Genomic DNA, 21,121 nt, shown 5'->3' with positions numbered 1-21,121 from the left:
TTCAGCAGTCTTCTCAGAGAATTGTGGGTATTCTTTATCTTTTCACCAGAACTTGACAGGCATTGTCCTTAAAGTACAAGGGCAGGCTGGGAGATGCGCATCGGTTAAAGTACTTGCCCTGCAAGCAAGAGGACCAAGTTCGGATCCCCAGAATCCATGGAAACGTTGGGTGTGCATGGCAGCCACCTGTAATTTCTGAAGAGGATCCCAGAGCAAGCTGGCTGCAAGAAGCCATAGTGGTAAGCTCATGCTTTACTCAAGAAACCCTGCCTCAAAAGAATAAGGTAGAAGACTAATTGAAAAAGATTTCTGCCATTAACCTTAGGCCTCCATACACATATGTATGTATATATACACACTTGAAAGTATGCATATATTCATACACACACACACACACACACACACACACACACACACACACAGAGAAGAAAAACAGCTGCAAGCCAGGTGGTGGCACACACCTACAATCCCAGCATTCAGCAGGAGGCAGAAGGACTCCAAGTTCACAGTGAGATCCTGTCTCACAAAAACAAAAGCTAAAAAAAGGTTAGGTACAGTGTGGAACCCGAAATCCTCCTGATGAATTTTTTAGGCTTCTTCACATAAATCCATTGGTCTACAATGTACTGTGGGTGGATCTTTTATCCAGACATGACTGTGGAAGACCATACACTGATCATTTAAGAAATACCAGGTCACTGTTGTGCAAGTCTTCCACACATCGGCACACTCGGTTATGTGACGTCAGATGGCTTCTCAGTGTCGGAAAGCCACCAGGTTCACAATGACAGGGCATGTCTTCCCAATTCTCATTTTCACCTGGTAACAGCTGCTATCAGTCATTTTCTTTGAAGAGACAGACTTACTTCACTCTTCAAGAAAAATGTCCATTGCATCCAAGTCTTTTCAAATAAAAACTATACCAAGAACTAAGCAGCAGGGAGCTGGAGAGATGGCTCATCAGTTAAGAGCACTGACTGCTCTTCCAGAAGACCGGGGTTCTACTCCCAGCACCCACATAGCAGCTCATAGCTGTCTGTGACTCCAGTTCTAGAGGACCCAACACCCACAGCAAAACACCAATGCATATAAAATAAAATAAAAATTAAAAAAAAAAAAAAGAAGAAGAACTAGGTGTTTTTTCCTTGGAACACTCTATGCTTCAGTATTTAGCAGAAATGTTTTCTGTGTATTTTCCATTTAGTACAGATAATATTAAAATGGTGTCAAGATCAGGAATATTTTAATGAAGTTACTAATTTTAGAATCCCATCAAGGGCACTCACAAGAGCAAATGGCTTGTCTACACTTGTCAGGAGGGCACATATGAATCGGCTGCTAATTCAGGCAGTGCTGTGGTTCTAACTCATATCCAGTGGCCCAAGTTTTCACCACTAATTCTGTATCATCAGGAAAATGCCATGCCAGTCAAAGAGGCACATATTATTCGGAAAGCAGCTGGGACTTCACAGAGCCCTTTAGAGATATCTCAGGATCCTCTAGAAACCCACACAATTGAGAACCACTCCTCTAAGTGACATAGAGTTGGGGAAAGGTCCTGATCCTGACCCAGAGCTCAGAGCTCTGGGATGGGGGAAGCTAAGGGGACGCCTCTCTGCAGTCACCCCATGTACATGGTACATACCCAGCCAACAATGGACTGGATCACTCCAGGAATGTTGTACTCCTGCAGGCGGAACAGGTCAGACGGCTCACAGTCCACAGTGAAGCTGTTGGTGTCATTGTTGTATTCCACAGGACAGACGAAGCATCTGTACCCAGACATCACATAGGAGAGCTAGGGATGGAGAGCAGAGGGGCAAGCAGGAACACCAGTTACAGACAGACAGCCCGGTGGGCCAGCACCTGATTGGGCCATGACTCTCAGAGTACCTCCCACCCTTGTTCACTGTATGCCATGGGCTAAAAAGAGGCTTGTGTTTCACCAACGTATATTTTATCTGAATTGTTAAGCAAAAGGTTCATATGTTTCACTAGGTACTCACACATATATGTCCAAACACAAACCTTGAAAAATCCCAGGAAAGATCTGAGCAAAGAACTGTAAGACAATTCTTTCAACCTGTGGAGCTCTGCCCCATTGTGCTAAGAATCTCTAAAGTCAGTGGTACATAGAAGCCATGGAGGGGGTGCGGGGAGGGTAGAGTGACAGCCAGCCGGCACTAGAAAGGGGAAGGCCTGAGGATCAGCAGCAGGGAATGGTGTCTTCAAAGGGCTAGAAGATGGTACTCCTCCAGGCAAGTCATGTGCAGAAGAAGATCTTGAGTGAAGCAACACTTCTTACCTCACCCCTTACTCCAAGCTGCCAGTCATCACCCCAATCTTAGTATTACCTGGTGCCTGGGCACAGAGGACATATAAGGTATGCATGGGCTCCTACACGATTACTTGAAAACCGAAAGCTGCCATGCCAGTGACAGAACATGTTCTTTTGGGCAAGCAGGAAAGAGTCTCTGCTTTGGGAAGACATATTCTCCACGCCTGCACAGGCCTTGGAAGATGGTGTGAGGCCCTGTCCCCTCCCCATCCCGACAGTATCTACCACCTACCAGAAGGCCAAACACCACAGTGGCAAAGAAGCCCCCAATGAAGCCTTCCCAGGTCTTCTTTGGAGACAGCTGCAGACAGAAAACACACTGTCAGCAAAGGATACTTCTGTAACTCCAGTTTGGTGCTCGATTACTTATGAAAAGTTATTTCCAGGCAGATGTGATAGCACAAACCTTTAATCCCAGCTTGAAGAAGGCAGAGGCAGGAGGATCTCTTTGAAGCCAGCCTGGTCTACACAGTGAGTTCCAGACCAGCCAGGGCTACACAGTAAGACCATGTCAAAACCATACAAACAAGAAGTATTTCTACATAAAAATCCCTCTTCAATTGATTAATGATCACTTTCAAAACTCCCCCAAAAAATGTTTTTTCTTGTTTCCTATCCTATGTTCTTCAAATCTCATTAGTGACTTATACATTTATTTATCATAAAAATATACATTAACAACAATAGTCAAATAAAGACCAGAGCCCCAAAAGTATGTCTACATAAAAATATTTTATTCTGTAGAGTTTGAAATAAGTATTTGCCTGTGTCTTTTTGGGCTCTTTTTTCCTCTTACATCTCCCTGGAGTGACATGAAGACAGTGGACACTCACCATCAAGATCTCCTCTCTATCCACTGACAAGCCCTAGAGAAAGCATTACCACCCTGGGACAACCCACATCAAGGTGACCCACTTACCTTAATGAGTGGGGTCCGACCGAAGAAAAAGCCAAACATATAGGCCATGATATCATTACAGATGACACATGAAATGGGAACAATGAACCTAGGAAAAAACCCGAGAGAGGAATAACTACCAAGATGATCTCAGAAGTCTACCGAAGAGCGTCAATAATAATTCAGTACCAAAGGAACTCATGGTGTATTTGTAACTCATTAAGGTTTAAGTTGAGAAGAAAGAAAACAAACATGGGAAGAGGAAAAGAATCAGTGAAAGTGGGAAGAAGTGAGAGATGGCAATAAGGGGTAAACAATCAAAATACATTGTATACACATAGGAAAGCATAGTAAAATACATTACTAGGTTTAGTTGATGTCTGTAAATAAAAGTAAGTCAGGCATGGTTGTACACGTCTCTAACACCAGCAGAGCAGGGTAAGAAAGGGCTGCTCTAAGTTCAAGGCTGGCTTAGGCTGCACACAGACACCATCTCTAAAACAAAAAGCAGCAGGGGACCACACTGCACCTGGTGCCTGGCATGACTGGTATTCAGATGTTCACTGAGTGACCGAACAAATGAAGACAGCATTTTATAAATGCCATTTGTTCGTTTTTCTTACAAAGTAGTACAGGAGCAAGAGAATAAACTGTTCAAGGTGGTGGTGGTGGTGGGGGGTGGTGCTTATTTCCCCATCCCTACTACTATTCCCCAAAATAGCCATTTAAAGTCTGTTTTTTTGTCTAGTAATGATGTATGTTTTTAAGTAACATACATCATTTATGTCACAGTTAAATTTCCCACTGTTATTACAAGCACTTATAATCTCTATGATATTTGAATGAGAATGGCCCCCACAGGCCCATATATGTGAATACTTGGTCATCAGTTGGTGGAACTGTTTGGGAAGGATTAGGTGTGTCCTCGTTAGAAGAGGTGTGTCACTGGAAGCAGGCTGTGAAGCTTCAAAAGCCCAAGCCATTTCTCTTCTCTCTCCCTCTCTCCCTCCCCCCTCTCTCCTTCCCTCCCTCCCTCTGTATGTGTTATCTCTGCCTGTGTGTGTGTGTGTGTGTGTGTGTGTGTGTGTGTGTGTGTGTGTATCCATGCCATCCTCTCTCTCTCTCTCTCTCTCTGGAGTTATAAGCCACAAATACAGTGTTTTCTTTCATGCTGGGGGGGGGGCGCAAAACAGCTGGACAACACAGCTGCCATGACATGCTTACCAGCAGGCATCACCCAAATCCAGGAAAAGAAATGAACTGAAACCACCCAGGGACCCACCCAGGTATGGGCCAGCATCTACGGGGAAGTACCTGACATCCCAACATTCTAACCCTTAGATAAGATTAGATAAAATCGCCAGATGTCCCTGAGCCTAGCACACACCTATTTTCCCTTTTTACCAAGATACCCATAGCAAATGTCAGTCATTCAGAGTCCTGAACCCTGGAAATGCCCTCATCCCAACCTCTGCTATGATAAAAACCCTACCCCACCTGGGCTCAGGGCTCTCTGCTCTCACTGCTGTGTTGGACAGAGAGACCAAGCTCAAGCTTGAAATAAAGGCTCTTTGTTTTTACATGTGGGATTCGGTCTCCGTGGTGGTCTTTTGGGAGTACCCACAATCTGGGCATAACACTTTGGTCATGGTTTTTGTCATGGCAACAGAAGTAACTAAGACAAAACCAGGGAGTGAGCTACTGCTGTAACAGGCCTGGCCATGCTGGTCTTTGAAGGAATGTGGAAGACTTGGGGGCTTTGGGCGAGGTTTCAAAAAACTTGCCATTCCAAATTGGCTCTCTCTCTGCTTCCTGGTTATATCTCAAGATGTAAGATTTCAGGATCTCAGCTACTGCTCCAGGTGCCATAGCTGCCTGCCTGATGCATGCTCCCTGCCATGATGATCAACCCTCTGGAACTATGAGCTTCAATAAATCTTTTCTAAGTTTCTTTGGTCATCATATTTCTCACAACAATAAAAAAGTAACTAAAGAAAGACACAGGGAGAACAAGTCCAGTGCTCAGAGATACCTTCTTCCTTACTCCTCTCCTGACAATGTGTCCTTCAAAACAGAACTGGTCCAGTCTGCCCTCTCCTCACTCTGACACTGTTCTAAGTTCCTCTGCTACAGTTTTATCATGCTACATGTAAACATAGTTCCTGGCCAACAACTACAGATGGTGTTTCCTGGCTTACTCTGAGGGAGTTAGAAGTGTTTGAACATCCTCACTCTCTTCACCTCCAACTCCCACAGCATCTCCTTCATGGAGGCTCCCAGCAGTCTCTGTTCTATAGAGCTGTGTGTGATGAAGCCTTTATTAGAAACATTAGTCTTAGTCACAAATGATCCTCGTGGTATGCTTGGTCCTGAACTTAGCACTCTTAAATACCTAAGTGCCTGGAGAAATGGCTCAGAGGTTAAGCAGCACTGGCTGCTCTTCCAGAGGTCCTGAGTTCAAATCCCAGCAACCACATGGTGGCTCACAACCATCTGTAGTGATACCCTCTTCTGGCATAAAGTCATACATGTAGATAGAGCACTCATATACATAAAATAAATAAACAAATCTTTAAAAAAAAAGAAAAAGAAAAAAAAGAAATACCTAATAAAAACCCAGACAGGGAAGGAGCTGGCTGGTGCCTCCCTGGGCCACTGCACTTGTTTTAAATATAATACATAAGGCTAGCATTTACAGGCACTCTTTAGAGGTGAACACACTCTGAGATGAAGCTTGTGGGCTTGTCACCCACAACATTTACCATCTCTCTCATTACACCAGTCTGTGACTTGACCTCCCACCGAGGGCATCTATCTAGCTTCTCCAATCACCCTGTGACTAACAACAGACAAGTTTCCAGGTAAAACCACACACTTAATCCAAGTCACACAGAAGCAGGATACTGTTCTGCTGACCCACTGTCAGATTCAATTCTCCAGCATTTGATTTATTTTTAATCATAAAGGAGATCAGTTTCCCATCGACTTCTCCCTCTGTATGATCTTCAGTAGGGTCAGTAACTACCTGCTCTTGCTTGACTCATCTGGCCCTGTTTCTTCTGCCAAGTGTGGAATTAGCTCAAAGCTCCTTTCAAAGCTCCTGACCTATTCAAGTGTGTATGTTGTGGAATAATGTTTTTGTATACTGTGAAGATGTGTCATTCTGATTGGTTTAATAAAAAGCTGAACAGCCAATAGCTAGGCAAGGTTTTCAGGGCAGAGAGAATGCTAGGAAGGAGGCAGAGTCACCAGTCAGGCATGGAAGAAGCAGGAAAGCAGCACAGGCAGTACAGAGTAAAGCTAATAAAGCCACAAGGCAGAAAACTAATAGAAATGGGTTAATTTACATTATAAGAGCTAGCTAGAAACAAGCCTAAGCTATCAGAAAGAATTCATAATTAACAGAAGTCTCCGTGTGGTTATTTAGAAGCTGGCTGGTGGGAGAGAAAAATCTGCCTACATGTGTATCTTCATTATCTTCCTTGTTCACAAGTTGTAGGAAATCATGATTATTTCACCTACATTATCAAGTCTGTTGCCACAGCTTTTGACCTTTGGTTCTTTAACTTTCAATTAACCTGTCAATCTAGAGCAGAGCTTCTCAGAGTCTGGCTCTCAACAACAGCATCTACATCACCTGGGATGGACTACAAATTCACATCAGCTGCCACCCCAGACCTATTGAGTCAACTACACAGTGTAAACCAGCCCACAGAAAATTCTGACAGGCTCAAGTGGGGAAGCTTGGAAATGGAGGCAGAGGTCCTTAGCCTACCTGTGTACGAGAAACAACCCCCGACCAAAAGGGAAAAAAGGCAATGTCCCAGAGTCACTACTCACCATATCATTCCTTCAAACAAGTTATGGATAACAAGGTGTGACTGGGTTACCACAATAAGCAAGGTCACATGGGTCCAGCCAAACTGCAAGAGAAGGAAAGGAATTCTACCTACCAAGTTTATTGCCAAAATAGCTTCAAACAACAGTAAGGACCAAATAGGAAACTGCTGAGAAATAAGGAAGACGTGCTTTACTGCCTGATTTACAGGCAGTAAAAAGTACAGAACAAGCTTCTCAAAGTAATGCAGTCCTTCCTAGTGACAGTCCCATCAAAGCAGGGACTTAAGTCAGACATGGACGAGGCGTGCCTGAAATCTCAGCACTCCAGAGGCAGGAGGATTGTAAATATGAGACCAGTCTTAGCTACGTAGAAATACCCAATCAAGCAAAACAACAGAAACTAGCAGGGTCTGCATCCTGCTAGTAGTAAGTCCTTTCATGCCCTCGAGTCTGGAACATTTCATTTTCCCTCTCAGGCTGAGGCACAGAATGACAGCACCAAAGAGAGATATGGAGGCTCTGCAGCAGTGTCTCTAGGGCTGCAGCAGGGCCCCCTCTGGAGCCCGCCCCCGCTGGAGCCCCGCCCCTCCTGGAGCCCGCCACCCCTGGAGCCCGCCCCTCCTGGAGCCCCCCCCCCTGGAGCCCCCCCTCCTGAGCCCCCCCCCCCCCCCCCCCCCCCGCCCCCCCCCCCCCTCCTGAGCCCCCCCCCCCCCCCCCCCCTGCCCCCCCCCTGGAGCCCCCCCCCCCCCCTCCTGGAGCCCGCCCCTCCTGGAGCCCGCCTCAGGCCCAGAGGAAAGACCGCCCAGGGTGTAAGTCGAGCGTCTGATCTGTTGGATGAAGGACTGCAGCAGGACCCTTGTTCTTCCTGCCCTAGGTTCTAGATGAATACAGATCAAACCCCGCCAAGTTTTGATTTGTCCCCAGAAAACATGAAAGGCCTGATGAGTTTCTGCAGATCATGTGGCCAACAAGCTCAGCTGGTTAGTTTCTGCAGATCTTCAAGTAAACCAAGAAATCAATTTCCATCTCTCACACATCCCCATAACATACATATTCCCCCCAGCACGCATGCATGCATGCGCGCGCGCACACACACACACACACACACACACACACACACACACACACACACACTCCCCTTACCATGTAGAACTGCAGTCGATAATGCTTCTTAACTAGACTCAGCACAAACATGCAGAACCCTAGTTGGAGACAGGAAAGAGAATAAAATGACTCACACTGCATTTCTTTCTCCTTTTCTTTAGCTGAGTTAAGTAGTCCATTGACTAACTTATTTGTAACAATTAATCAGTGCACTGATTTTAAAGCCCATGGGGAAAATTAGTTTACAGTCAATGTAAGACAGAGCTGTCAGCTCACTTCCTAGCATGGTCAGTTAACATCAGAAAACTTTAACCAACTCATACAAATGAAACATGATGGAACATGATGCCCAGAGGAGACTGGGAAACACATGATACATACCTGTGAGATACAGGGTAAAGGAAATGAACCGGTGGTATTTACTGAGAATCCGCAAAGGCTCCTCTCTTTGGACCAGAGTGAAGAAGTAGTCTGTCACTGTCTCACCATAGAAGAAGTAGTTTACACACAGGAGGAAGTACCTGGAATAAGAAGACAGTGCCAGGGGAGCGCTGCAGATCTCCTCCATGAGGCCATCAGACAGCTCGGAAAAGAGAGCAGCCCGCCATCTTGAGAGCTGATCTAGACATGTATGGCACATTTTATTAAATCACTCCCCTTTATTACAAACCTGAAGCCAGTTTCCCCCTTTTGTGGTGTCCCCACCCCTAATCTTGGGGCCCCCCAGAGTGTGCCTCGCCCACCTCCCGAGGCTCACTCCCATTATTCCCACAGGAACTCTCCACTTCTGTCAAAAGTGGTTGACTTGCCATGGTCTGTTCTGCTTTACCTCTTCCTGCTTGGAACGCCCTTCATTTACACATTGTTTTCATTTGTTGCTCCAACATCATTTAAAAAAAAAAAGCTGCATGACCTGACAGCATCTACCACATTATATTTATTTCTATAGCAAGCAGAAGCTGACGACTTCATTAGGTAACCAGGCTCCATCTCAGGACACATCCCCCTGTGGAAGCCTGGCTGTGACCCAGATCCTATGCATTTGTCTACATCCTCTCCTCAACTGGAGGAACATGAGGGCAACCACAACCAACACCTCCATTATGCTTCTGGATATGGGATCATGCTACGTCACGCCAAGCTCTCAACAGAAGAAATCGAAGAGCTTCTCTTTCCCATCTTTTAATTATAAAGTACAAAAACTCCCACATTGGGTTTATTTTCCATTGTGTGGAAAAATTTCCTTTGCGAAGTGACCATAGCAAGGGTCAGGCCTCCTGAGTACGTTAACAAAATTCAAAACACAGCTGTCTAACCAGAGAACAGCCACAAAGAGAACGGCATCTGAGCCCAGAGAGCAATCACAAGGGCAGGTGGAGGCTAGAGGCAGCTTGTACTGCTGAGTGATGGGATACATGTGGAAGAGTGTACCCAAGTCTGAGCAGGTCAGCTTCTTTGGCCATACCCAAGTTTCTTACGCACAAATCGTTACTATCCATCATTAAGTCACAAAGCAATTAGCACAGTCGGTGAGTCTTCCCAGCTCTGCTAGAATAACACCCCCTGAGAACAGTGTAGCCAACAGCAGGAGGGTCAGGAAGGGGCTCAGGAATCATAGGCACTACAGTTCTTTATCTATAGCCTTTGCTGGTAGGCAGCCAAGCCTCTCTAGGATCTAGATCTCTCGGATCCTAACCAAGCTGGCACCGAGAGCCTCAGAGGAAGCAGGGCTCCAACTGATGAAGCCTACAACAACCTGCTGTACTGATGAGAAATCAAGTTCCGAGACCACAGCCCCGACATGAGAACCTGCCAGCTCCCGCTGACTCCAGTGAGGTGCTGGGTTGCAGCATAAAACTACCCAGATCTCGGGTGGGGATGCAAACTCCCATCCCTGGCTGGAGGAATCTAAGGAACCCTACTACTGAGGTAAGCCCAGCCACAGACACATACATCTGTTTCTTCTAGGGAAGTCCCCAGCTACTGAAGACTCCACAAATCCAGCCTATGAAAGACACAGACTCAAAGGTTCTGTGCAAGTCTGTGGCAATGACTGTCTCCACCATCACTGTAAGTACCTGCCACAAATCACATCACCCACATCAGGCAAGGTGTCCCATGGACCAAGAGAGCTTACCAGCTGAGGGTCCTGAACCAGGGCAGGTCGTAGGAGTGGTATACATTGTAGCCAATAGTGATTATCTCGTGGAAACACTTAATCTGAACACACATCACCTGAAAAACACAGAGGAATTGGAGAGCTCTTCTTACGGTCTTCACAGGCCTTCAACACAGCTATGGCACTTACGAAATGTTTCCATCTTACACAGATTCTGCTATCTTCCCTTTCTCTCACACCACCCCAAGGTAATGCAGCCCTTTACGGCACAAATTCTCATAGTAAAATGCATAGTCCTGATGTCCTGATTAACCTTTTATTCTAGAACCTTCCAGGACTCAGCCAATCCTCTTCCCACTTTTGACCCTGAATAACACACGTGGGGACTTCAACTGCTTTGCTCGCATCCAGCTGTTGTCATCCAGAACTGTCTGTAATGGTTGTACGTGTTGATTAGGTTTTGTCCACCTGACACAAACTAGCGACGTCTGAGAAGAGCGAAGCTCAACTGAGAAAATGCCTCTACTAGACTGAGTGATGACAGATGTGGAAGGCCCAGCCCACTGTGGCTGGTGCCATCACTGGGCAGGTGATCCTGGATGTCTAAGAAAGCAGACTGAGCTGAGTCACGCTTTATCCAGATCGGGAGCAGAGCCAGCGATTCTGTGATCTGAGCAGCCTGCTACCAATGAGTTCAAAAAAAACACAGAGAAATGGAAAAAAACCAAAAAAAAAAGAAAGCAGACTGAGCAAGTCATGGGGAGCAAGCCAACAAGCAGTGTTCCTTTACCGCCTCTGCTTTAGTTCCTGCCTCCAATTTCCTGTCCTGACATCCCTTCATGATAGTCTAGATCAGGACATGTAAACCTAATAAACCCTTTCCTCCCAAGTTGCCTTTGGTCATGGTGTTTATCATTGCAACAGAAAGCCTAACTAAAACAGGGGGGAAGATCAGACCCTGTGGACTGTTCTTAATGAACATTCAAGTCTGTGAGGAAAGCCCCAGGAAAACAAGAAAGGAAACCAGAGTCTCACACAGACCAATAGCCAGGGTCACTGTGCACGCCAGTGACCCTGCAGCTGCACGTGAAAAATGGGAGGTTACAGGTGCTCTAAGACAGAAGGTTCTGAGGAACTCGGGGCTCCAAGGATTCCCAGAACCAACCCAACACAGGCACTGTGGGCAGCAGACATGGCAGATGACCGATGCCCCGGGGAGAGCTGGGTGCAGCACTCAGACGGCTTGTCAGTGGTACTTACGATCATCATCAAAACCATTGGTCCCAGGTAAATGATAATGAAGAAAAATGCAATCATGGCCAAAGTCAGGATGCCTCTCACCCACCAGTTCTTCCATCTAGGTGAGAGAGAAAGACCCGTCAGGCGCCCACAGAACCAAAGCACAAGCCTAAAGGAAGTGAGACTGGAGGGCTCTGAATGGAATTGTCTCCAGAGCGCCCCCTTCACCTCAACAGAGGCACAGCTGGTGAGGGCAGGACCTCCGCACCAGTGCCTGCTCACAGCCAGAAGCCACTGGTGGAGAAGCCACTCTAGAACACACCTTCAACAAAGTCTGGGGGTAGTGTGGAAGAGCCAGGGGATAAGATATGCCCTTTGCTTCTGTGTCTACGTGGATGGCTTCCATGGCCATTTCTAAGGCTAAAATTATTTTTTCCTACAGCAGGCTTCTACATGGCATGGCCCTGAAACCACAATGATAACAGCTGTCTCAGACAGAGAGAGTACCGACTACCACAAATATGCAACAGGCAAATCTATAAGAATTTTATGCATTAACCCACCCAACCCTCAACACAACTGTCTAAATAGGTTTTATTTCAAAGGGCATTTTTAAATCAGCATAAAATATTTGTACATATTATGCTGAGAAATGGAAACAGATCCTGCTGCAAGCTAATGGTAAGCTAGGCTTTGAGCCCTGGATCCACGATGCCCTTACCCACAGAAGGCACACAGAAACACTTTCAGAAAACGCTTTGGAGTCTTAGGGCCTGTGCTTCTCATACATGCACACAGCTGGGGTTAGGAGGGCTGGATTCCTGAGTCAGGAGTTTTACCCCTGATGCACTTAAGCTGAGACACTTCTTAGTTCTTCCTGGAGGACTGAAAGAAATGTTCACAGCGGCTATATGTGGAGAGGAAACATCTTGAAGTAGAAACCCTAAAAGCCTCAGTCTTACACAGCAATGGGCACAGTGCACCACTAAGCCGGTTGGTTACCTTGAAGACAAGTTGGAAAGGGCCCTGTTAAGGACCTCTGGGGTGTCATCTACGGAGGTTGGTGGGGGAGCTGCCTCGGCCCGGCTCTCGCTGTCTGATGCAGTCTCTCCATCTATTTTTGCTTCTGACTCCGATTCCTACAAGGCAAAAACAGAAGAGCGAAGGTCAAAACTGCGGGGTGAACTACTAAGAAGTGAGTAGCTAAGGCAGCAGATCCACAGGAAAAGGACTCAGAGCACCTGGCACAGGGAGGTGACAGAGCAGATGGGACACAGTAATCCTGACAGGGTTCTGACAGGAGTGGAGGCATCTGTGCCATGCACACCATGGGGGGGGTGTGCGGGGGAGGCATGAGAAGACAGACATGGCTCACTTTGATCCAGGGAATGCAAAAAGGAGGCGGCTGTGACTACTTCCTGAGGGTCTGGCTGTGAGCCATTATCTAAGTATCCCAGGCTCAGCCCTGTCAGGCCACTTCTGGAAACTCCTCTCCACCAGCACTTGAACCTGAGGGGGCAGCCCCTACTGTGCCAGGGCAGGCTGTGGACTCTCATAACCTCCAGAGTGGTCAGTGGCATTGTCCAGGCTCTCAGAAGAAGCCAGATTTGGGGCTTCTTGCCCCCAGAGATTAGTAAATACCACCACGCCCAAATCCCGGAAGACTTGTGGACTTCACCAGAATCCCTGTGTGAAAGCTGCCACAGGGCAGAGCAGAAGGCCACTTCTGGTCCATTCCAGTCACTGCTCTAGCCAGACCTGGGCACCTCACCTGCCCCACACTTGACCTTGGCCATCAGCAAACCCTCTACAATGGAACTTGCAGAGCTGCCCGCAGGATTAACCTCGAAGGAAACACCTGCAGAACTGACCTATCCCTGCCTGGGAGGGAGGAACAAACGAACACCAGCCACACACTCTACCCCAGTACCAAGCGACAGACTATTCTGAGCCTACAAACCATCCTGTTTCCCAGATCTTTTCTTTCTTAGGGGAACTGGACCAGGTGCTGTGAGAAGAGGTGGAGGGGAATCCGATCACTTAGAAGTGAACAACAGCACCACTTAGCAATCTGTGGACTGCCCCAACCCGGACTTCACACGGTATGAAGTTCAGACCCCTCCCAGTGAGTCTGGAGCAGAACTGAGAGGAAAGGAGACACAGTCGGCCCTGGCTACAAACAAGAAGCGGGTTCTGGGAAGCTAAGGGTGTAGCCCAGCAACCCGTCCTAACCATGTCTTCTAACTTCAACATGCTCATCCATTACATGTTTCTCTCCGTCTGGAATTCATTTTATTCTTCATTAAGAAATTCGCAGCCGGGCGGTGGTGGCGCACGCCTTTAATCCCAGCACTCGGGAGGCAGAGCCAGGCAGATCTCTATGAGTTCGAGGCCAGCCTGGGCTACCAAGTGAGTCCCAGGAAAGGCGCAAAGCTACACAGAGAAACCCTGTCTCAAAAAACCAAAAAAAAAAAAAAAAAAAAAGAAATTCGCAACAAAATAAACTTAAAATGACAGACATGTTATCACATCTTCAAAACCTTATGAAATATGACATAGGAACCATCACTTTTTGACCATTGTAACCTTCTTTTGTGAAGTGTTTGTCAAGTTATCGGTAAGCTTTTTTTCTTCTGAGCTTTCTGTCTTATTAGTTTGTAGAAAATGTATCCCTTATTTAAGAACTCTGTCATAGACATGTTCTCTCCCTCAGCCTCATGTTCTCTTAGCCCTGGAACCTTCCCTCTCAATGCTGCTCACAATGAGGGTTCTTTTATAAAACGGTTTCCCAGGCAGCTTCTGAAGATTGGACCATGACATCTTGTTCTCATTCCTCGTGCCTGGCCCACAGCAAAAGGCCTACCAATGGACAGAGGGGAGGGGGGGATTAAGCCCAGGTGTGACGGAGACCCAGATGCTGCCTAAGAAAGATGACTACAGCCGGGTCAGTTCACAGCGGTGATAACTCCGACACAGAGGGCCATGGCTAGATGGCCTGCAACAGAGGAGACAGCCGCTGGCTCTGGGAAAGGGTCTACAGACACGGCATGCCCGGTGAGGGGAAGCCACAGACTCTGTCGCCACTGACCCAGACGGCTCTGAATCCTCTGATTCTGTTCTCTGGGAGTTCCTTTTGTGTGTGCTGTTTTGCTTTGTTTTACAGTCCTGGAGATTAAAGCTGGGGCTTTGCACATGCCAGGCAGGCACACGACGTAACTACCACGGATCCATATCCTCCAGTCAGAGGAGGGACTCCCTGAAGAGAAAGAAGCCAATTCCACCAGAGCTGTGTCCTACTCCACTGTCGCGGAGACACGCTAACACTTTCATGATTGATCCTCTCGGCTAGAGGAAGTCCACTCCTGGCACCAACAACAGTTTCCCACTCAGGAACATTTTCACTCAGCCGGGACTGGCAACCAACTTGGCATTATTATCTTAAGATAATAATAATGCCACGGGGTGCTTATCCAGTTCTGACGCCAAGCCTCAGGACTTCACAATGTAAGCGCGTGCACGTGTGTGTGTATACACACACACACACACACACACACACACACACAAGCCACTCATTGACACACTCTAGGAGCATCCAGAAGCCCCAGGAACTGAGCCAAGCACCAGAGAAGGCTCAGCACAAGGTTATTTTTAGCTTATCTATCCTGTTGTCAAGGAGACTCACAAAGGCTGCTGGGTCCCCTGGTGGAAAGGACAAAAACAGAGGCTACTGCTGGGGAAGCTAAGAGAAGGATGCTCAGAACCTCTCTGGCCAGGGACGGTGGCGGCGCACACCTGCAACCCTGTGACCTCAGCCAGGAGGATGAAGCAGGGGGACTGCTCTGAGTCTGAGGTCTGCCGGGGCCTACAGGGAATTTCAAGTCAGTCAAGGATACATAGTAAAACTGTCTCAAAAATAAGTCTCCTGGGTCTTTCATGGACCTCAAGCCTGACACTACACCTTCCCAAACCTATTCTACTTCCCTTTTAAAGAGGAGGAGAAAGAGGTGTCCCGAGACACAAGTCAGTAAAAGGAGATAAAGAACTCTCCCAAAGCCCTTCGACTGCCGTCACTACCAAGACCTCAGGGTGACTGGGATGAGGGACTAAGAAATGAAGTCAGTCTGGAAGGATCAAGCCTGAAGGAAGGGAACTCCCCAGGTTTCACCTGCCTCCAATGAGCAACCTCAGGCTCTCTCTGGAATAAAGGCCTTGGAGCCCTACTTAGGAGTACCTCTAGACAAGAGGCCGACACCCATTCACAACCCCACACTCCTACCCAAGGGCAGGGAAAGGTGAAGCTGCCCACCTCTCCAGCTATTCATGCTTACACCCATGCGTGGAGGTCAGGACCAAGCATGCCAAGAAACAGAAACCTGCAAGAACCTAGAGCCTGCTACTTTTCTGGCTTCTCCTCAACCACAGGCAAATTGGGAAAGCGGCTGCTCATGTGGACATGAGGAAGCAGAGTGCCTGCCCACAGCAGCTTCCTGGGTGGACGGAAGGCGGGGACCTGGACCCAAATTCCAGACAGAATCAAAGCAGCACATTCCGAACCGACAAGTGAAAATGAGGGGCTGGAGGGAGGGCCGCTCTGAGGGGCTGGAGGGAGGGCCGCTCTGAGGGGCTGGAGGGAGGGCCGCTCTGAGGGGCTCGAGGGCTTGCTGCACACACATGATAATTTGAAGGTTTTGGGTTGCTTGGCATTTTACTTTGTTTTGTTAAATCAGAAGTGGAGCCAGGAAGATGACTCAGTGGGTAGAGACAGGCTGTCAGGACTGATGACCTGAGTTCAATCTCTGGGAAGCACAGAGTAGGAGAGAACTGACTTCCATGAAAGTTGTCCTCTGGCTTCCACACATGCCCTCATCCCACAATAAGTACATAAAAACAAATTGAAAAAACTAAAAATTCAGAAGTGCTGAGCTCCAGGTGATAGCAAGACAGACAGACGCCCAGGAAAGCCTTCTGCAGGAGGTGGCAGCTTCAGTCTGGGAAGCTAGGCTGGCTCATGTTCACCACACTTAGCACGAGTCTCCTTCTCTGGCCTTACAATAGGGAAAAGACTCCCTTACCTCACACATTTTGGAAAGTCTGCTGTGGCTATCCTGCCAGCCTCTCCTGCACTCACCTCTCAGTAACATGCCCCAAACACACAGTTCAGAAGCAAGAGAACCTTAAACACCCAACCAACCTGGGCATCACGCCTAAGGAGGACAGGGTCAAGGGAAAAACAGTAGGTTGGGAAACTAACAATTGTTTGAACGCAGCATTTGCCTGCAGGGCTTCCTTATTTCATATAGGCAGCCCAACAAAAAATGAAGATTCCTTAAGCCAACAGGTGATGTCTAACGCATGCAGGCTACCTGTTAAAGCAACAATGCATATATGTGCTCACTCTCCACTGGGATGCACACAATACAAATTGAGGGCCGCCTCCTCTACAAATTTGTTTTTATTTTATAAGTGTTTCGTTGTCTGCATGCATTATGTGCATCATATACATGCTTGAAGGCCATCATATACATACGCTCCTGAAGACCAGAAGAGAGTGTTGGATCCCCTGGAAATGGAGTTATACATGGTTGTGAGCCACCATGTGGGTGCTGGGGACTGAACCCAGTTCTGCTCTTAACCACTGAGCCATTTTTCCAGACCCTGGATTTCTTACACATTTCTGAGAATGGGGGTGGTTTCACAGCTGTCTGATTCCCATGCAAGAGGCAGGGAATGTGGGAAGCAGGCTATCTGGCCAATGCTCTTCGATGTATCACCTCCTAGATAAGATCCTGACACCTGGAAGTCTATTAACTAGGAAATCAGAGAGTGTCTCAGCAGAGGGCTTATGGGGATCTGTGAGAGGACTGCTGCAGGTACTGTGGTCAGCTCAGACCGGCCATGCTGTTTTTCTCTGGTACTGGGGTCTGAGTTCTCCTCAAGGCCCAAGCAATGCTATTTTCTGACTGTCTGTGCATTAATAACTCTTCAAACAAACACCATGCCCAAAACAATCCATCTCAGAGACCCTCTTGAACCTACATTCAAGACCTCCTATAGACTCGACCGAACGTACAGCAAGCTCTCACGGACAGCACACAGGCTGCCTCTGTTGCTACTCAGTGCTCCTGGAACCCACCCTTGCCTCTCTCCTGGATGGGCAAAGGTCGGTGCATGAGGAATAGGTTGTTCCCAGGGCTCTTCCTACTTCCCTATTTCTCCTCAGAACCCCCATTTCTTTATAGGGCCTCTCCTTCCCCAGGGCCCCCATTTCTTCCCAGGCCCCTCCTCCTTCCCAAGAGCCTTCCTTCCTTTCCACTCCCCAGAGCCCAGAGCAGAGGATAAGAAGAGCAGCCCCTCAGCCTCCACCCATCCTCCCACCGTCCCCGAGGAGTGGGGATGCTGATAAACAGGAAACAGCACCGCTCTGCAAGGATGGGGAAAGCCGCCCCTGTGGAAGCCTTTTCCTGTGGTCCCACACAGACCTTCAGGAAAAGGTGGTAGCAATTAGCGCGAAGGCACTTGTACAGGCCTCGACTCCAAGAGCCAAGCAAAGGACACAGGCAGTTTTGGAGAAACTGTTACTCAAAAAGTGCCCCTACCAGCCTTCCAGACTCTTCCCCCGGCCCAGGACCACACTCGTCTCAGCACAGCACAGAAGTCTGGCTCCAACAGAAGGAAATGGTGGAAGGAAGCAGAGACAGTGGGTAGGCAAGGGAGCTCCTGTGTCAAGGTCTGGCCTCTGCTGTGGAGGGACCTCACCCAGCCCGCAACAGTTCTCAAATATTATTATGGACCAGTCTTAATAATCTTCTTCCCAGGGGCCCAGAAGAGAAGCTACGAACGGCGAGGATTATTTTCCAGAAAAGAATCTAAGTACACTGAGTTCTTAGTCCATCTACTTTATTCCTCTGGGATAAAATTCTGTCTACACAGCTTCAGTTCTGTTCTCATGCCTAGCTCCTTTCTTGCCTGTTTCCCTCTACATTGATCTGCTGTCCCCTCTAAGTTCTATCTTAATTCTCTCATCTTAGTTCTGCCCCATCTAGGTTCTCGTCCATCTAGTTCTTTCCCATCTTAGCTCCTCTCCCATCTCCTTCTTTCTCATCTTGTTCTTCCCCATCTGGCTCTTCCTCATCTTCCATCTCGTCCCTCTAGTCCTCTCTTCTAGCCCTTCAATCCAGTTCTTCCCATCTAGTTCATTCCTCTCTAGTTCTTACCCATCTAGTTCTTCCATTCTCTTTTCTCTTCTCCATCTAGTTCCTCTCTGAAAATGAAACGGCCTTTTATCCTTTGACCCGTATCTCTCCAAGCTATCTCTGCTCCTGCCGTTTCTGGCAAGTGTGCTCGGTCGCTAGGCAACTTGGCTAGGCAACTTCTGTAACAGCTAGATGTACCTGTAAGTTGAAACACTTTAGTTCTGAGTTGATTGTTAAGGGTGGATCGAAAACTAGAGATAAGACTTTGGAAAGGAGAAGGTTAAGCTTAATTAGCAATCTGCGAGGCTTCTCAAACAGATAGTCGGGATGCTTAAGTCTGTTCTTAAAGAGTATAGAGGTATCTCTAGTAAGATAGTTTCATCCATCGGGGGATGGTCCTGGCCAGATGCTGCTAATGACAATAATTACAGGAAGGCCTGAAAGTAGGGATCCTGGCTGCATCATTGCACAGAAAGTTATTTAAATATTCCATTCGTAGATGGGAAATTGTGCCCAAAGAATGATGGAAAAGCTACGATAGCACACGAGAAATTCATAGCAAGAAACGGCTAATAATCAAAAGCCAATGTCACCAAGGCTCCTTGAGCCTCAGCTTGACCTCGGGAAGGCCCTTGGCTTCTTCCAGGTGTTAGCTTGTCATAATCAGCTGAACTCCTACTTCATATATTTTTTGCGGCTTGCAGCAAACAGCCTACACTAACACATGCCTGCTACTGCTTTCTAGGTGAGACCCCTGTTGTTGACTTACACCCTGTTTTCTTCCCAGTATTTCATGAAGGGCTGCCTCGGACTCAAAACCAGCAATGGTTTGAAGCTCCCCATGCGACAGAGTCTGACCTCTTAAAAGTGTGGCTGGGGCCCGGGCTGGACAGAAGTCCCTGTGGACTAGGATCCAGGTAAGTAGAACTCAGTTGGCCTGCTCTACACCCCATTTCTTTACCAGACATTGACTCTTTTGTATCCTGCTGAAAATTTCACATTTTTCCCCAGTTTGTCAAGAAGAGCTAAAAACCGGGGCAAGGAAACAAGCAGCGCCACCCATTAGGCTTCATTCTTTCATTCATTCCCACGGAAACGTCAAGTGGTGACATTTGGCACACTGGTCGCTATGTTCCCTGAGCCCTCCCCTCTCTGGGGACCAGCAGTCCAATCCATAAGTTCCACTTACTGAAGTGACTCCACAGCTCACAAACTACCTTTTGCACCGCTTTATATGAAAATCGCAAGCCTCCTCCTGGAGCAAAGACAGCCTAAGCATAACCTTAGTGTTGAGTACCAACCCTGTCATCTTAAAGAAGCCTTCGGCCAGCTGCCGGGTAATCAACTCCCCCCACTTATGGAGAGAGGTCCCTGGGAGAGAAACTGCTAGACAGAGGGTGCTCAAGAAATGTCAGGATCCCTATGTCCTTCTCAATGGGAAAGCCCAGTGGGTTTCCATCTGAGTTCTTACAGGACAAAATGATGAAAGCCTGCATGTGTACTGTATGGGGGAAGGGGGTGTTGTTAGAAGAACAAAAATACTTCTAGCCCTTTTCAATACTAATCTCATTTGACAAGTTCCCGTGTCTGAAGAAAAGGTCACAGATAAGTTTACTATAGTTTGGGACTGTAGAAGCAAAGTGAACTTCCTCCCTGCCCCACACAGATAGATCAACAGGAAAGGCAGCATACAGATTTTACCTCCAGAGGGAGGGGCAATCACAGGCAAGTGAACACTCATGAACCGCAAGCTTACTATGGGCACTCCTCATGAGATTCTGAGGGAAATGAGAGTCGGTGCTAACGGAGCAAGTCTATGCTGCATGGCATCAAGTCCTTCCTGTGATGTGGTTCGGTAGCTAGCTGCTGAGGAATCTTCAAAAAGGAAGTGACAACTGCCACTCTGCTGGAGGATATACTCTGCTGGAGGATATGGCTGGCCCTTTCAAAATATTAAAGAAGTCCCCTGAGCATCACGACACTTAGGTGGTCAGAGTGACTGCGGGAGAGAAGCACCAAAAGAAGTTGCTTCTGAGACTTAGTAAAAAATACTCAGCATGCCAAAGTGCCACACGTTGGGGTATCATTTCTGAGCCTAACAGAGCCACCCCACCATCGCATACTCCACCCTCCGAAAGTCTCAATCAATACTGAGATCTACAGAAAGTGCACTCAGCTTCCGGAGCCGAAAGTCATTACAGGCTCCCCTTCCAGCAACAGCACTCAGAGAAAAGTCAAGGTGGGGAGTGCAGTCAGCTTTGAAAAACCTAACTGGCTGTAAAGCATTTCACCAATGCAGGCAGCACTATGTAAAAGGGGTAAGGGCATTTGCAGAGGACACAGCACTGATGGCCATGGACCCACCAGGGCTCCTGGAAAGCTACATGGGG

At 47.6% G+C, this 21,121-nt stretch overlaps 1 protein-coding gene across 1 annotated transcript in view; it reads right to left on the bottom strand.

Moving 5' to 3' along the window:
* Cds2 (CDP-diacylglycerol synthase 2) overlaps positions 1 to 21,121 on the bottom strand; it is a 50,391-nt gene that overhangs the window by 4,261 nt on the left and 25,009 nt on the right. Inside the window, exons 2-10 of the mRNA XM_028878624.1 lie at positions 12,541 to 12,677; positions 11,560 to 11,656; positions 10,318 to 10,415; positions 8,562 to 8,701; positions 8,220 to 8,278; positions 7,077 to 7,159; positions 3,258 to 3,345; positions 2,571 to 2,639; positions 1,646 to 1,798 (exon numbers count right to left, since the gene is read on the bottom strand). Of these exons, the coding sequence (XP_028734457.1) occupies positions 1,646 to 1,798; positions 2,571 to 2,639; positions 3,258 to 3,345; positions 7,077 to 7,159; positions 8,220 to 8,278; positions 8,562 to 8,701; positions 10,318 to 10,415; positions 11,560 to 11,656; positions 12,541 to 12,677 (924 nt within the window). The remainder of the gene's footprint in view (positions 1 to 1,645; positions 1,799 to 2,570; positions 2,640 to 3,257; positions 3,346 to 7,076; positions 7,160 to 8,219; positions 8,279 to 8,561; positions 8,702 to 10,317; positions 10,416 to 11,559; positions 11,657 to 12,540; positions 12,678 to 21,121) is intronic.

Source organism: Peromyscus leucopus, chromosome 4 (genome assembly GCF_004664715.2).
Source record: "Peromyscus leucopus breed LL Stock chromosome 4, UCI_PerLeu_2.1, whole genome shotgun sequence".
NCBI lineage: Eukaryota > Metazoa > Chordata > Mammalia > Rodentia > Cricetidae > Peromyscus > Peromyscus leucopus.
Note: the sequence above shows the minus strand (reverse complement) of the source record. Positions and strands in the feature narration are given on the sequence as shown.